Raw genomic sequence first — 17,209 nt, 5'->3', positions numbered from 1 at the left:
AGGCTTACCGAGGATTGTGCCATGGCCATGGGCCACCACCTCTCCTTTGACCACGAGCTGGAGTTGTACCTTGGTCTCCTTGATGGGGTTGAAGATGGTCACACTAACAGCTTCTTCCACCCCAGACCGGAACACAGATGGTGCTGCTATTAAATAACCCCTAGTAAAAACCAAAGACACGTTGGTCATAAACTGGTATCATACATTTATATAGACACATCACCAGATTTACCAGTAAAACAGCCAAACGAGAAACCAGCAACGTAGATAATTTTTGGCATTGTTAAGGAAACCAATTATTCACAAATTCTCATAGAAATCTTTCTATAAATAGTCAATGAGTAAAAGTAACAGTACAAACAAATCTAATGTAGTGCGCTGTAGACATATTCCCCATGTGGAAAATCTTATAAAAAACAGCATCTTGATTCCATATGCCTTAAGGGATCTGTTTCAGGGGAGAGCTTTCAAAGGGCACGTATATTTTGAACTGCATAAATGTTGGCACAGGAGGACTGACTCTGCATGAATATTTTAATTTCGAGCTATGTTATGATATAATTTCTATTTCTATTTTCTACTGCTACATTTTTCAATCATTGGCACTATGCCCTGGAGTTGTCTGCTGAGGTGGGCGGAAGACAAACAAATTCTACCCCCGAATCAAACAGGGTTTACCCAAGGGGCAGGTACAGTAGCCAACATATTGTCATTATCATTAATAATGGACAAACTTAAGAAAAAGCAACAACCAATCTATCACTGCGTCAATTATAAGACTGCATTTGACTGTGTGCAACGTAATCTTCTTTGGCAAAAGATATTTATTTATTTTGATTGTTTTCTATAGCTCGAACATGACCCTTGGGGGTATCAGAGCGCCGTATAACTTTGACAGAGAGCAGAGATAAAAAAACAATAATAACAATAATATCACAATTGAGAAAAAATAGAGGATAAGGTAGTACCCAGAAAAGGGAGGGTACGCTTTACAATGTTCAGAGAGCAGAGGAGATAAACAAATATCATAGTCAAGAAAACTGCAAGATCAAGCAGTGTTGAGAAAAGGAAGGGTGCAACATAATATCAGGACTGATAAGTCAAAAATACTAAAGTCACTGGTGAGCAGTAGTCATGAGTGTGATTGAGGAATCGGGCAGGGTACAAAGAGAGGTGATCTTAGGATCTAGGGAAGAAATATGTTCATAAGGAGTACTTTGACTTCTATCTTGAAGGATACAGTTGAGGGATTATTTCTGACTTCAGGGGGCAAGGTGCTCCAAATTCTCAGGACAATTCCAGCGAAAGATCGTTGTAAGTTTTCTTCTTGTGGAATATCTGAGGTTTCAGAAATAAGCTTCTGGATGATCTGCAGCCACCAGAAAGTTCGAGCTTCTGAGCGAGATATCTAGGGGGTTGAAGTAGAGGGCTTTATGTGTAATGCAGGCAATATTTAGCTGGATTCTTGCTTTCATAAGGGAGTCAGTTGAAGGGTTTCAGATTAGGGTGATGTGGTTGCTTCTTCCGTGGGTATTGCGGCCCGTCTTTTAAAATCCATACAGCTGTTTTACACGGACACCTGGACAAGGAAGGGTGCGAATCGGAGATGACTCCATCTTATCCAGAAAAATACATACGTTCCCGGGCCTAAAGCAAGGTTGTGTTTTGGCACCATATTTGTTTAATCTGTTTTTAGCCGATCTATCAATCGTATTGGATGCAGTAAACTCGGTCCCATGAACATTTCAAATTTATCATATGCCAATTATGTGATCTTGCTCAGCCTGACAAAAATTGGACTGCAACGACGTATAGATAAGCTATTCTAGTTGAAGGATAAAGAAAAGTTTCAAATAATTCTTACATGGTGAACAACTGGAGCTGACAACAACTTATAGATATCTATGAGTACTTTTTGATGAAAGACTTACTTTTAAACAGCACAGAAACGATTTGATGAGGCAAAGTAACACTTAGAACCTGGCCTTTCTTATCCTACAAAGAGCTCTGGATGGAACAAGTTTTCTACCTCTACGGAAGGTAATGACTGCAAGTGTTCCGAGTGTTACATACGAAAGCAACGAACACATCTCTGGCCACCTGAAAAACCTCCACTGGCTCCCCGTCAATAAGAGGATTACTTTCCGGCTCCTAACCCACGCACACAAAGCACTCTACGAAATCGGACCCGAATGCCTCAACACACGACTGTCCTTCTACACCCCCCCCGCCAGCTACGATCCTCCAACCAAGCCCTTGCCACTGTACCTCGCATCAACAAAACGACCATGGGAGGTAGATCCTTCTCCTACCTGGCAGCTAAAATATGGAACTCACTTCCCACTCATCTTCGCCTTACTCAGAACCACCTAGCATTCAGGAAGCAACTTAAAACGTGGATATTTGATAAATAATTCCCCACCCTCCCTCAAGCGCCTTGAGACCCTCTGGGTATGTAGCGCGCTATACAAATTTATTGACTTGACTTGACTTGACTTCTGGGGCAGAGATGGAGCACTCATAAACTCAGTCTTGTCTAAAGCATTTAGATTGCTGTTCCGCCTCCCCCAAATGTTTCCACAGCCCAGATAAGACTGGAGTTTGGTCTATTAAATCAAGTAATAGTTAGGAAAGGGGATTACATTAAAACCTGGAAGAGAACCAGGTCCCCTCAGGAAGTCAGCTGTGTCAAGCTCTTTGGCAGGAACTGCAAACGCATGAAACTGCACCTGCGCGCCTTTACCGTGACCTGACTATTAAAAATCTAGGGATTCACACAGTGTGGGAAAACTCCCTCTTTTCAGCTGCTTTTAAAGAATTGGTTAATTTCGTTGCTCAAAGACAAAGATACGCTATCTCGTAGATTGCATACCTGGTCTGGTCTTAATGAACATAAGACACTTACGTGCCAATCTTACTTATATGCAGAGTGGTCAAGCCACTTAAAAAATTATTTAATGGATTATCTCTTTGGCCTTCACCCAGGAGAAATCAATAGAAAATCGTGGAAAAAGGTGACTGCAAAGAAGTGTTGCAGATTGTGTAACTCTTGGGAAAAAATATCATACACTTTACTTACTTATGCCCAGCCTTATTATAAGAAAGAAGATTTATTACAAGAAAGTCCCTTTTAATCAGCACGGGATACGGACCTGCAGGCAGGCAGTAATTGCAAGTTTAAAATCTACGGACCCCATGATGGACTGTGGGTACACAAAATGTTTCAGAATCGCTGAAAAAAAATGATTGCCCTCAATGCCTTGCAGTCTTAATAAGAATTTGCTTTCCTTTCTAGCCTTATACAAAAGATATTAAATTAATTTTATATCGCTACTGTATGGTTTTGATGCTCCGCACTTGCACTTTCATACAATATATTCTTCTGATGCCTAAATGTTGAAATTACGTATTAGGCACTTTGGTTAGATGCACCGCTCCTTAACTTGTAGGGTTATACCAAAGGATGCAGCACTGGATACTGTAATGTTCTGGTAATAGGCTTGGATAATCACCTGTCTTTTATATGAATTTTTTTTGTTTATAATTTTTACAAGTTGCTACCAAAACTAATTTTATCTATATTAAATGATTTTTAAAGGAAATGTTTTAAAAAGATTTTCTTTAACAAATTAATTTTTAAAGGTTTTAATTAACTGTTCAATAAATAATTCGACTTGACTATGCCCTGGTGTTGAATCTTGTCCTTACTTTGCCTTCCTGCTCTCCTTCGATCCCTACTGATTCCGAATTGCCAATTCAACAGGTGGGACATAAACATGCTTTTCACAGTTATGCTGCCACTTTAAATTTTGAGTGGAATACCAGTGTGAGTGTCCCAATTTCGGGGCACAGATTTTACCAATCAACCCACCCCAGCCCGTTTTTTATTTTTTTCAAATTCTCTGAGTAACATTGAGTACAGCGTCTAAAGTGCTTTCCTTGTACACCTTAATAATTTACTGACTCTTCTTTTTAAAAAAATATATATATATTTTTGTTGTTTTTTATCAGTGTAAAACGTTGGCATATGTGACTCTCCTTTCTTAAAGGAGCGGGCTCCCATTGCTTTTAGCTTCATAGTGACTAAAAAAGTATATTGCCCACTCTTCCTGGCGGGCCACTTTAAAGAGAATAAATGGAATGCACAATTGGCTGTGGCCAGAATTCAACAGCTCGAACTGTGCAGTGAATTCTTCTTGTTCATTGTGAACTAGAATTCATTCAAGTTCGCTGACAAGCATCTTATGTCAATGTTGAAGAAGAGACTGGTTCAGAAACATCACTTTTTTTTGGGATGCAAATTTCTGCTCACAGGTGAGAGTATTTATGAACCAGACAAGCTCCTCAAAGTAACAAAGTTTAACAGTAAAAGTATGATGGTTATATCCCCATTTTCAGGCCTTCAGCATCTCATTCAGGAAGGGTGACCTCCAGGTTTAGGCATTTGCCAGTGCCTCCTAGTGGAATAGGTGCATTACCGAAATATGTCCTCTTGTGGCACCAGACTTTTTCAGACACAACAAGGTTGTAAAGAGACCACAGAAGTGCTGCTCTTGACTCAATACTATCTCAAAGGGGTTTAGAGTACTCTGGGGTCAACAGGCACCCACTGCCAGATCTCCAAGGAAAGTTAATTGGGCATTGACACATTCTTTGTAGCACACTCTAAGGTCCTAGTACCCGAACAACAGTTTGTTTGCCCTATTCTGGCTACACCAAAACATTCACAAAAGTTCATACCCTTGAATGGTCTCCATCAGGTTTCCCCCTATGAACACGTTACTAGACAGAGTCTTGGACAACCCATCTTTGGTGCCCCATTCCCAGAAAGAGCATGACAAAAGGAATGGTGCAAACAACTTCCTATGAAGTTTAAATCCCAAAGCGAAGTACTTTTTTAATTTGATATCATCGCTTGTTATGAAACTAAACCTGAGGTTTTTCCCATAATTCCCAACCAGCTTTTTGCATCACTTATAAAGGACTTGGAAAGTCCTTCTTGACACTTGACTGCCTCATAAAATATGGGCTCCCCAACAATTTGACTTTGGCCAGTATTCCCTGGTGTACCTACCTAATGGTCTTAGACATGCAAGTCTGAATGCTTACCACAGTAATGTGAATGCTGAGCTTGCCTTTGTCACTTCAGCAGATGATCCCATCCCTATTACAACACCCATATTCATCCCTAATGTTTCTGAATGAACATATTATTCTGAATCCTCTGGCCTTTGAAAAGCACATGAATAATACCTCCCACATGGTGTATTGAAATCAACCTCCTAAGACTCTTATTAGAGGATATGTCAGAATGTATTTAAAGAAGACAGCAGTTTTTTCAATTTGATTTGTTCCCTAATGGTCTACCAAAAATTGTGGACGTCACAGTTCCTGAAATTTCACATGCTGCAGGTATCTTTACCCTGCTCAGTTCTTCAGATTGTTCCAGATTTGGTTGTATCCAGATTACTTCAGCTGTGTTTCTTTATGTCAGAACATTTGAAGTTATTACTATTTCTACCTTGTGGGAGCTGGGGAAAAAGAGGCTGCACTCGGAAGAAGCCCATATGGAATGAATCTACTGCCTTCATCCAGTCCACAAGGTAAAGGACTGTAAGATTTGTAGAACTTTTTCTTCCAAAACTCTCAAAGATCGACAAGGGAGGCGTTATTTTGGCTCCAGAAACTAAAGGTTAAAACTGCTGTTTGCCTCACAAAAAATATCAAGAAAGAGAGAGAGAGATCACACCAAGGGTCACCAGAGGGGCACAGTAAAGCTTTTAAAAAGATGCACCATGGGTCTTCAAAAGGCACTTCACATGGAGAAAAAAGGAAAAAGGGCTTCCACAGAGGCAAGATCTGAGCCTACAACTCCATTTTCAGCCTTACATTAAAATCTACAAAATCTTCTTCAGAACCAGCCAAGGTGAAGTATGACAACCCCGTCAACAACAGTAATGGTGTCAAAATCATCGTCGATGGCAATGATGACAATCTCATCGATGGTAACCATACTGACACCATTGAGGACCACGCCACCACCATCGACGACGACACTGCCGACGAAACGGTCGACGGCGCAGCCGGAGAAGATATCTTCGTCATCTAAGATGGAAGCAAAGAAGCCACCTATGTTCATTTTAACAACAACATCTTTGCCGCTACCATTGATGGCACCATTGATGAAGGACCAGCCAGCACAAGATGTTCTGCGCCCAGAGCATACCTCTCCTAGCAAGGAATCTCCCTTGCCCCCAAGCCACTTATTGGATGTGGGAGAGTCTGGTGAGGACGATGATGGGCTCTTGGAACAGCTGACTGTCCATCAGAGCTGCATGTAAAGTACAAGAATGATGAGGCTGAAGGGAACTATTATGAACCTGTTTATCAGAAGCAGCAATATACTGAACAGCCAAGTCAATATGTGGAGCAGTTCCATCATTTCGCTCCTCTTCCTCCACCAGAGGCTATGATTCAGGTTCCCATAGCCCTAGTACGGGATCTACAGAGCATGTTTCCATGCACTGGCAGGGGCGCAATCATCACCAATGCATCTGCCACACCCTGCACCTTGATTACCCAAGCCTATGCCACCACCAGATACTCCGAGAATGACCCCAGTGTCACACATTGCCATGCCTCCTCGGTACGACCCATCCCCCTTATGATGATAGAGAGAGGGGTGAAATTTAAAATACCCAATCTGTCGCCACTGAATGGGATGATTACCTCAACCCCACACCTTCTCCTCGACCACCACATCAGTGGATTCTCCACCAGAGGACATTGGTGGATTTCATATGCTCATGGAGAGAGAGGCCAGGTATTTAACAGTCTGGTGATTTTAAAGAACAATCTAGGAAAACAGTCAGAACAATCCTTATAGTGGGCTATATTTGGGAGGAAGGAATAAAGATAATGAAAATGCCAGCCACAGTTACAGCAGTTCTACCAAAAATAGACAAAAAATATAAATCCCCTGAAGACCCACCTGCTTGTTTGATCGGACACCGAAAACCAGACTTTGTTATTACACAGGCTGCTCGGCGCCAGTCTAAGAACCCGTCCACACCAATCTCAAAACCACCTGACAAGGAGTGTATACGCCTTGACTATATTGGTAAGCGGTTCTTAGTCATGTCAGGCCCGACTGTCCGTGCAGCGAATCCTCTAGCAATTCTGGGCAGATACAATCCTCAGATGTGGTCGGATATCGCCACATATCTGGATTTTCTTGCCAAAAGACAAGAATGCTAAAGCGAAGAAAATTAAATTCTGCAGGAAGGGGAAATATCGCAAAAATTCAATCCCAAAACCATATGCTTCTAAAGCAGACCATAGATATTCCCACTCTACTCGATCACACACTTTCTCAGCGTCCAATAGTGTGAACCCCAGCGGTGTCTTTTGAGCTGCTGCTAGATCGAACAGTGTTATGTTATGTTAAATGAAATTTATAAAGCACTATCGCTCCAGGGAGCATCTTGGTGCTATAGGAAAAGGAGAACAACGGAGACTTCAGGCTACTCTGGACCTAAGCAAGGATCAGATTAGGGAGAAGCATAGGGAGTCTGGAGCTGCAAAGACCCAGGTTTTCAGCAGTTTTCTAAAGGCGGGTTCTCTGTACGAGTGTCTAAGATGGTCTGAGAGCAGGTTCCAGCCTTTTGCTCCAAGGAACGCAACCGCTTTGCCGCCTTTGGTTTTGCATCTGAAAGGGGGCGGAATGAGAAGATTTGAGAAGATCTAAGCAGTCAAGATGTGACATATGCCATTTTCGTTCTGAAAGTAATTAGCAAGATTTTGAATAACACTCATTTATGAATAGGCAACCAGTGTAGTGATTTGAGGACTGCCGTCGTAGAAGATCGGCAAGGTAAATTCCACTCCAAGCGAGCTGCAGCATGTTGAACCGTCTGTAATTTTACATTGTTGTCCTGTTGGTCCCTGCATACAAGCTATTGCAGTAGTCCAATCGCGAGGTGATAAGGGCAAAGGCTACTGATTCTCCCGCCATAAGAGGAAGTACGTTGAAACACATTTTTGGGGGTTTTATCATCTGGAAACTCTCTCCAGCCACTGCAGCACATGTGGTCGAAAAGAAAGTAGGGTATCAAATGTTACTCCTAAATTCTTTACCACCTCCACAGTATCCGGCGGAGGGGGGACATCTTTAGGCCACCGTAGACTGGGGATGAAATAGGTGGCCTAAGTTTTCTCAGTGTTACATTTGAGGTGATTACATTGCAGCCAGTGGATGACTTCTGTGAGGTATAGTTGAAATTCCTCTTCTGGAATGGTAGAATTGTTGTCCAGCACTAAGATCAACTGAGTATCATCAGCATATGAAGCGGTTCCAATTTTAAAGGAGGATATTATTATTTCAGTGAGGGGAGCTATACATATATATATATATATATATATATATATATATATATATATATATATATATATATATATATATATATATATATTACCTACTGGCGGTCGCCAGTAGGTAGTTATAGTTAGGATTGTTTTCCATAGGAAATCCGCAACATTCTATTGGGAATAACTTTGGCGCCGAATGAGGGATCTGCCTGTAATTTTCCTTAACTTTGCCTCCCTGTGCTCCGCTCCTTCCCTGAAAGTTTCGGGGGGATCCGTCAAGCGGGGGCCGAGATAAAAGGGGGGTCCCAAAATGTGTTTTCCCCATGTTAATTTCCATAGGGCGGTTGGACTCACTTTTAGCCCGAACGGCTGAATGGATTTCCACCAAACTTGGCAAAATTGTAGGGACTGGTACCCCGATGTGCGTTTGCTATGTCTCAAGATATATGCTCCAGTGGTTTTTACGAAAATTAACTTTGAAAAAATATATATTGGGCAACATTGGGCTATATATATGTTAGAGCCCAAATGTAGCCCAATGTAGCCCAATGTAGCCCAAAGATGGCCACCAGAGACAAAAAAAACAAATGTAGCCCAAATATCAGCCAGATGTAGCCCAACTATAGCCCAATGACAGAATGTCCCAGAGTGTTCTAAAGAACAACTAGAGCGCTAACAGTCTTACTTATGACAAAAGTATGGCACACCTGAAGTCATCTTGATTGGAATAAAGTGTTAACACTTAAACATTTAATTTGCAAAGGAACAAAATGAGGGGGTTCATTTTGCCATAGAAATTATGATTAGTGCTGAAGAAAGAAAAATTAGGGCACATTTTGAGTGACTTCTCAAATCCTCTTATATTTCATTAAAAAAATTCTGATATGCAGTCTCCCAAGATGGCCACCAGAGACAAAAGAGCCCAAATGTAGCCCAAATATCAGGCAGATGTAGCCCAACTATAGCCCAATGACAGAATGTCCCAGAGTGTTCTAAAGAACAACTAGAACGCTAACAGTCTTACTTATGACAAAAGTATGGCACACCTGAAGTCATCTTGATTGGAATAAAGTGGTAACACTTAATACATTTAATTTGAAAAGGAACAAAATGAGGGGTTTCATTTTGCCATAGAAATTTTATATATATATATATACATATATATATATATATATAAAATTCAAACACAGGAAGCCCCTTTGAAGCACAGCCACACGAAGTTCAATTCAGCACGTTTATTTGGATCCATTTCACTGCTCGCTCCTTGGATGCTTTCAGAGCAATCTTCAAACATGTAAAGCCTGACGCGTTTCAGGAATCAGTCCTTTCTTCAGAGGCATTGTTCATGAAGGGCTGGAGGAGCAGATTTCAGGCAGCGTCTGCTCTTATAATCAATGTCACCTGCCACAGTGGGCGTGGCTACATCGCAAAGCATTCTGTGCTTTGTAGTACGCTGACCTTCTTCCCCCAGTTGAGATGTCATGAGTGATGTCATGAGTGATGTCACTGACCATGTCATGAGTGATGTAATATGTGACGTCATCAGCAGTGCATTGCACGCGCAAGTTATAGTGAGTCCAACTAACTATAACGTGGGAATTTCAATGGTTTTATGCGAGTAAAATTTCCACCTAACTATAACTGGTGTGAAACCTATGGTTTTTTCAGTGAATATATATATATAAATATATAATGAAGCATGGAAGACGGAGGTATTTCATCTCCAGTGAGCACGACGCCTCGCATTTGGCAGCTCCTACCTACATATATTCCGGTGAGAGACGGCTGGGCAGTTCTGAGGGGGCCCAGGGGCACGCTTGTGGACTATGGAAAGCTGTTTGTAGTTGTCTCCACTCACCTGCTGTCCGCACAGACCCACAGTCTCTGACCTGCTCGCCCACGCCACCGACCTAACATTGCCAACATTGTGCATGCTGGGAAAGGTAGTTCGCTGGACTACATTTGAACTACCTAGGTGTGTCAAGCACTTAAGGGGGAGGAGCATCAAGCTGCAGACGAACACTACAAGCAGGAAGGAGTGACATTTGGAGAGAATCGGTGAAGGGTACTGAGGAAGGCTTTTGATGCCGAAATGCATTTACCGCCCTGCCAGCAACCCATTAAAACTTGCTGTTCCCCTGAAACCCCCTCTGGCCTCTTATTTCTACACAGAAATTTTCCTTCATATATATATATATATATATATATATATATATATATATATATATATATATATATATATATATATATATATATATATATATATTTGATGTGATCAAGGGCAGTTCCTGCCCGAAACGCGTCGTGCCTATCCTGACCTGAGATGGATAATAAACCTCTTCAGTAAACACTCGATGAGCTGCGTGGTGGTATATATATATATATATATATATTTCCACATGTGTACTCCTGCTGCCACGCCACGCCATCAATCCTCGGCTGACCAACTAGCAAGAACACGGAAGACCCAGAGTGCTAGTGAGTTTTTTATTTAGCAGCACACCACGGCAGGATAACATTTCGCCCTACACAGAGGGCTTGGTCACATATATATATATGAAATAAACGCCTCCTCTCGAAGAAAGAAGCAGGAGCCTCAACGGGGATTTCAAAGACGAAGCTCTTTAATTCAAATAGATGGCGGATGCATTTCGGCCGGTGTGGCCTCTTCAGCGCCTACGGTGGTGAAAAGGGAAGTCCTAACGCTCTGCAGTTGAAATGCACCCCACCGCACTGGATAGGTGCAAATGTCAGCTCCGCCCCTCAGCAGCATAATCCTCAGGTGATGATGTGTAGGGTCCGAGGTGATCTACGGACTCCAATTCCCAGGATGCACATGTGGCTCCCAGGTGAGTAGTGCTGGGGGACGGTATTGGAGAAACCACAGGAATAGCTGTAGGGGAGGTGCTCTGCAGAACGCACTTGATCCCGCAAAATGAAATAGAGAGTCTCGCCTTGGGTCCCCAAACACTCGATGAGCTGCGTGGTGGTATATATATATATATATATATATACCATATATACTGGCGCTTATATGTACTGGTTGTGAGTTCCGTGATGGTCATCTGCTTGCCTGCTGCCATTAAATTGTGGAATATACTTACCTCTCTGTGGCCTAATTTCAAAAGGTTCCTGCAAATGTTGGATTTGTAACGGCTGTTCCGGTCGTGAGAGGAGGCCTGCCGCAGCAAAGGCGGATCTTGACAAGGGCCGATCCGGCGCTTGAAGTTCCAGGAAGGGAGCAAGGCTGGCGACGTGCAGGGCGCTGCCAGCTTTACCTGAATGCCAGCAAGAAAGCGGGGCAGATGACTCCGGATGCCCACGCCTACCCACTGGGGATGGAACTATATTTCAATTGAGACTGAGTGAGCGCGCCCACTGTGGAAAAAACATTTGTGGCACTACAACAACCAGGAGGCTGTGCTGCAGCCACACCCATTGAGGTCAGGTGTTAATATTTAACTGTGCCACAAAACAGCGCCTCTCATTCTGAAATAATACGCCATTGAAGAAGGGATTTTCAGTGTCCCGAAACGCGTCTGGCGCTTATATGTACTGGTTGTGAGTTCCGCGATGGTCATCTGCTTGCCTGCTGCCATTAAATTGTGGAATACACTTACCTCTCTGTGGCCTCATTTCAAAAGGTTCCTGCAAATGTTGGATTTGTAACGGCTGTTCCGGTCGTGAGAGGAGGCCTGCCGCAGCAAAGGCGGATCTTGACAAGGGCCGATCCGGCGCTTGAAGTTCCAGGAAGGGAGCAAGGCTGGCGACGTGCAGGGCGCTGCCAGCTTTACCTGAATGCCAGCAAGAAAGCGGGGCAGATGACTCCGGATGCCCACGCCTACCCACTGGGGATGGAACTATATTTCAATTGAGACTGAGTGAGCGCGCCCACTGTGGAAAAAACATTTGTGGCACTACAACAACCAGGAGGCTGTGCTGCAGCCACACCCATTGAGGTCAGGTGTTAATATTTAACTGTGCCACAAAACAGCGCCTCTCATTCTGAAATAATACGCCATTGAAGAAGGGATTTTCAGTGTCCCGAAACGCGTCTGGCGCTTATATGTACTGGTTGTGAGTTCCGTGATGGTCATCTGCTTGCCTGCTGCCATTAAATTGTGGAATATACTTACCTCTCTGTGGCCTCATTTCAAAAGGTTCCTGCAAATGTTGGATTTGTAACGGCTGTTCCGGTCGTGAGAGGAGGCCTGCCGCAGCAAAGGCGGATCTTGACAAGGGCCGATCCGGCGCTTGAAGTTCCAGGAAGGGAGCAAGGCTGGCGACGTGCAGGGCGCTGCCAGCTTTACCTGAATGCCAGCAAGAAAGCGGGGCAGATGACTCCGGATGCCCACGCCTACCCACTGGGGATGGAACTATATTTCAATTGAGACTGAGTGAGCGCGCCCACTGTGGAAAAAACATTTGTGGCACTACAACAACCAGGAGGCTGTGCTGCAGCCACACCCATTGAGGTCAGGTGTTAATATTTAACTGTGCCACAAAACAGCGCCTCTCATTCTGAAATAATACGCCATTGAAGAAGGGATTTTCAGTGTCCCGAAACGCGTCTGGCGCTTATATGTACTGGTTGTGAGTTCCGTGATGGTCATCTGCTTGCCTGCTGCCATTAAATTGTGGAATATACTTACCTCTCTGTGGCCTCATTTCAAAAGGTTCCTGCAAATGTTGGATATATATATATATATATATATATATATCCAACAGCTCCAGTCTCTCAGCACGCCGAATACCACGACAGAGACACTACGCAAGTCTAACGTTCCTTTAGGCACAAAGTTTATTTAGGTAGGGTTTCCAAAATCTGACGCGTTTCGGGCATCCGCCCTTGCTCACAGACAGTCAGTAAATGAAATCGCTATCACTTAAATAGTACTTGTTCCACTGTTTTTTTCACAAAGGCATTTTTTTGTTCTTACATTTCCAACACGTGTAAATGGAAAGTGAGGACACACTACTCAGAGAAAACCATGTTGAGTACCTCTTCCAAACAATTTAAAGTGCATGGTGCAGACACAGAATAAATATCAACATCATTAAAATTCTGATGTGCACAAAGTAAAGCAAACTAAATATCCATTGAAAATGTTAAAACAATGTATATTAAAGAAAGGGGGGGAAAACCTTTTCATATAACAGCGTAAAATGCATTTAACCAAACAGGTTTGTATTAAAAAAAAAGTTGGTTATGGTCCATAACGATTAACACCTGTGCAAAGTAAGCAAATTGACCAGATGTGCAAATAACGCACCATATTCTGGTGTGCAAAATATTGCTCAAAAAGTGCCTTAAATGGACAATCTTGTGCAAAACCATGCTTATCAAAGTGCAAACATCGCGATATGTAAACAATTAAATAATTTTGAGCGTCTATATTAACGTTTCCTTAGACCTCAATGTGCAAAAATACATAGGGTATATGGACCAAAGAGTAAATATATAAATATATAAATAGATATATTTCAGTTATTAAAAGTGGTTGAAATAGCCATATGGTTATAAATATCTGCATAAATGCAATAATACAATGCTGGTTGCTCACAAACACTTATGTTGACCTGATACACAACAAAACAATTGAAGGAAGAAGCCTAAATGTACACACTGTTTGTGTCTATGTCCTCATAAAAATAATTGAATAAGAAATTTCCAAAATAGAAAATAATAAAGTTTGTGGAGAAAAAAAGCATCCAATCACCATGTAACAAAATTAAAAATAACAATAAAGTTGTTTATAGAGATTCAGAAATCAGAAATTCATCTCATACAATCTATCCGAATTAAAAAGTGAATGTTGTCAATTTAAAGAAAAACATGAAGATCATCAGTGGAGTTGAGTCCATTAGGGAATTTGCTATCTAGTTCTAAGATAAAATGTGACTCCAGCCTCCTCAAGATGTTATCTCTGTCCCCTCCTCTTCGTAGCTTGGGGACTGAGGCAATGACATAAAAGGTCAGGCACTGCAAGTTGTTATTATGCATGGCTTAAAAGTGCCTGGCCACTGGATACGCGCCATCATTATTAACGATGGCACGTAGGTGCTGGAGAATCCTGATATGCACCTGTAGTCGAGTACTACCAACGTATCTCAAACCACAGGTGCATGTCAGGACATAGACTGCAAATTCCGTCTTGCAATTGAAAGATCCCACTATGTTGGTCATGGTAGGGCTAAAAGGTGTGAAAATATTTGATAGTATTTATTCCAAATTTGCAAGCTCTACAAGTAGAGCATCGCTTGAATCCCGGCCGGGATTTCAACCATTCTTCCTTCTTGCCCAATTCTGGGAATTCATGACAGATCTGGGTCCTGAGAGAAGGGCCCCTACGAAAGGTTATAGTTGGACCCTCAGGTAACCTAGGAGCCAAAACCAAATCTGTTTTGAGGATCGGCCACCGTTGTTTAATAATGGATCTGATTAGTCTTGCCTGTTTACTGTAAGAGGTTATCATCCTGGGAGCCGGTTCAGTGTCTGAAGGAATAGTATTAGGGGGAGAGATGGCAATAGGTGCCAGTAGTGACTCTCGACTCCTAGTCTTCACTTTCTGTACAGCCTGCTTTAAAACTGACTCCCAGTAGCCTTTATGCCTAAATCTATCCAGGGCGTCATTGGTGCAATTGGCGAGGTCCGTGTCAGTACTACAAATTCTCTTGAGTCTGAGTAACTCACCAAACGGGATGTTGTCAATCACGTGTTTAGGATGGGCACTGTAGGGTGTTATTGCCAGCAGTATCCTTCCTGTGCAGTTTGGTTGCCAGATAACCTTCATGTACAAATACTTTGACGTCCAAAAATTCAACCTTATATCTGTTAATATTTGAGGTGAACTTGAGATTGATCTCATTCTCATTTATGGACCTGATGAAGTTATTAGCACTATCTGAGTCACCTCTCCACAAAATAAAAACATCATCTATATATCGCACCCATAGTGCGACATGTCTGTTAAAAAGAGTACCAAGCGTACCTCTGAGGACCCACTCCTCCCACCAGCCAACGTGTAAACATGCATAGCTAGGGGAGAAGCAGGCCCCCATCGCAACGCCACGCTTCTGAACAAAAATGTCATTGCCAAATAGGAAAAAATTGTTATGTATATATATATATATATATATATATATATATATATATATATATATATATATATATATATGTATATATACTGCATTATTCTTTTTCAGCATTCCAGACCTTCAACATTATAATGCACAAGGACCCTAGAAATCAAAACACTTCCAGCTACAAAGCAAAAGTTCCAACCATATAATAAATAAAAAATGCATTGGAAGGCAGGTAAGGTGATTATTTTTGAGGTGCCCCAACTTAGGGTGAAGAGTTGACAGGGAAAGCAAGGCCACGGTGTGCTGAACAATTTGATGGTGTTCCTATCGCCCTGGGACCACCACAGGCTGAGAAATTGGTGAAAAGGCATTTTACCGGCAAGGCCCCGCAAAGCATTATGGGGCACGTTTGCAGGAAGACGGGAATTTTATAGCAGCGGCTCTCCCATTGTGCCAGGGAAAGGTGCGCCAGGGAGAGCGTTAGTGATATTTCCATGTTGTTTTGTTGAGTCGGAGAGATCCGCGGTGATATTTCCTTGTTGTTTTATTGTTATTTTGAGAACGCAGCCTCACGTGCACCAAATCAGTCAACACTACTGTATAGGGAGTAACACCATGGCATTCTGTTTTACCTCACCATGTATATATTGTGTTTTGCAGAAATAAATGTACTGCATCTTTAATGTAGGGGAGTGGATACCAAAAGATAGGTTGAAACACAATTAAAAAAGATCAAGGAAGGCAAAACATCACAGTAAAACTGCACAGTTAAAAGAACATTGAAGTGCAACCATACACATTTTTCAGGTCTTCCAGGCCTCCTACAATGTTATCATGCACAAGGCCTCTAGAGGACAAGCTTTTACCGGCTGAAGAACAAGCTTAAAAGCACATTGGAAACCAGGAAAGGTGATGATTTTGAGGTCCCACCAACTTAGGGTGAAGACCTGTAAGTTGATAAGAAAAAACAAGGCCGTGACTTGCTGAACAATTTGGTGGTGGCCCTGTCGCCCTGGGACCACCAGATGCTTAGATATGGACGGAAAGGCATATTAAAGGCAAGGCCCGCAAAACATTATGGGGCGAGTTTGCAGCAAGCAGTACATTTTATAGTGGCGGCTCTCCCAATGTGCCGCGTAGAGGTGTGCCAGAGAGAGTTGTGGTGATATTTCGTTGTTGTTTTGTTGTGTTTTTTGACAACGCAGCATCAGGTGTACCAAAAGCAGTAAACACCAGTTCTGTATTAGGATGTAACATCAAGCCATATAATAGATTGGCAGAATCCAAAGAGTAATTGATCCGCAATATCAGGAATGGCCAGGACTCTCAGGAAAGTCAGCAGGAAATAGCCAAAAGGAGATCTAAAATCAATCAATATTTTTGCAAAGAGATAGCATTGAAATATCATAATTATAAACTAGACAGCTATGAATACGGGGAGGCAAACATATAAGAGCAAAAGAGAGTAGAGGATTTATAAATGCCATTAAGGATTCTGAAGGAAATATAGTAGAAACGTCAGCAGAAATTACAAAAAGTTTTGACGATTCCTATGCTACACCTTATACGATAGAGGCTGGATCCTCATCAAAAGCATTTGGAAATGTTCATAGCGAACTAGGAAGCTGCAGAATAAGTGAAAAAGATCAGATAACACTTGAACTCCCTACAACGCACAGGAAATCTCAGATGCTATAATGTTGATGGCTTCAGGAAAAGCAGGGGGACCGAGACTCTTCACTCAGAATTATTTTTC

General features: G+C 42.2%; 1 protein-coding gene across 2 annotated transcripts in view; it reads right to left on the bottom strand.

Moving 5' to 3' along the window:
- CPAMD8 (C3 and PZP like alpha-2-macroglobulin domain containing 8) overlaps positions 1-17,209 on the bottom strand; it is a 1,183,022-nt gene that overhangs the window by 1,116,592 nt on the left and 49,221 nt on the right. For both annotated transcript variants that reach the window (XM_078671323.1, XM_078671324.1), the window contains exon 2: positions 9-160. In XM_078671323.1, the coding sequence (XP_078527449.1) occupies positions 9-160 (152 nt within the window). The remainder of the gene's footprint in view (positions 1-8; positions 161-17,209) is intronic.

The sequence above is a fragment of the Lissotriton helveticus genome, chromosome 12, assembly GCF_964261635.1.
Source record: "Lissotriton helveticus chromosome 12, aLisHel1.1, whole genome shotgun sequence".
Lineage (NCBI taxonomy): Eukaryota > Metazoa > Chordata > Amphibia > Caudata > Salamandridae > Lissotriton > Lissotriton helveticus.
This window is presented reverse-complemented; position numbering and strand designations above follow the sequence as displayed.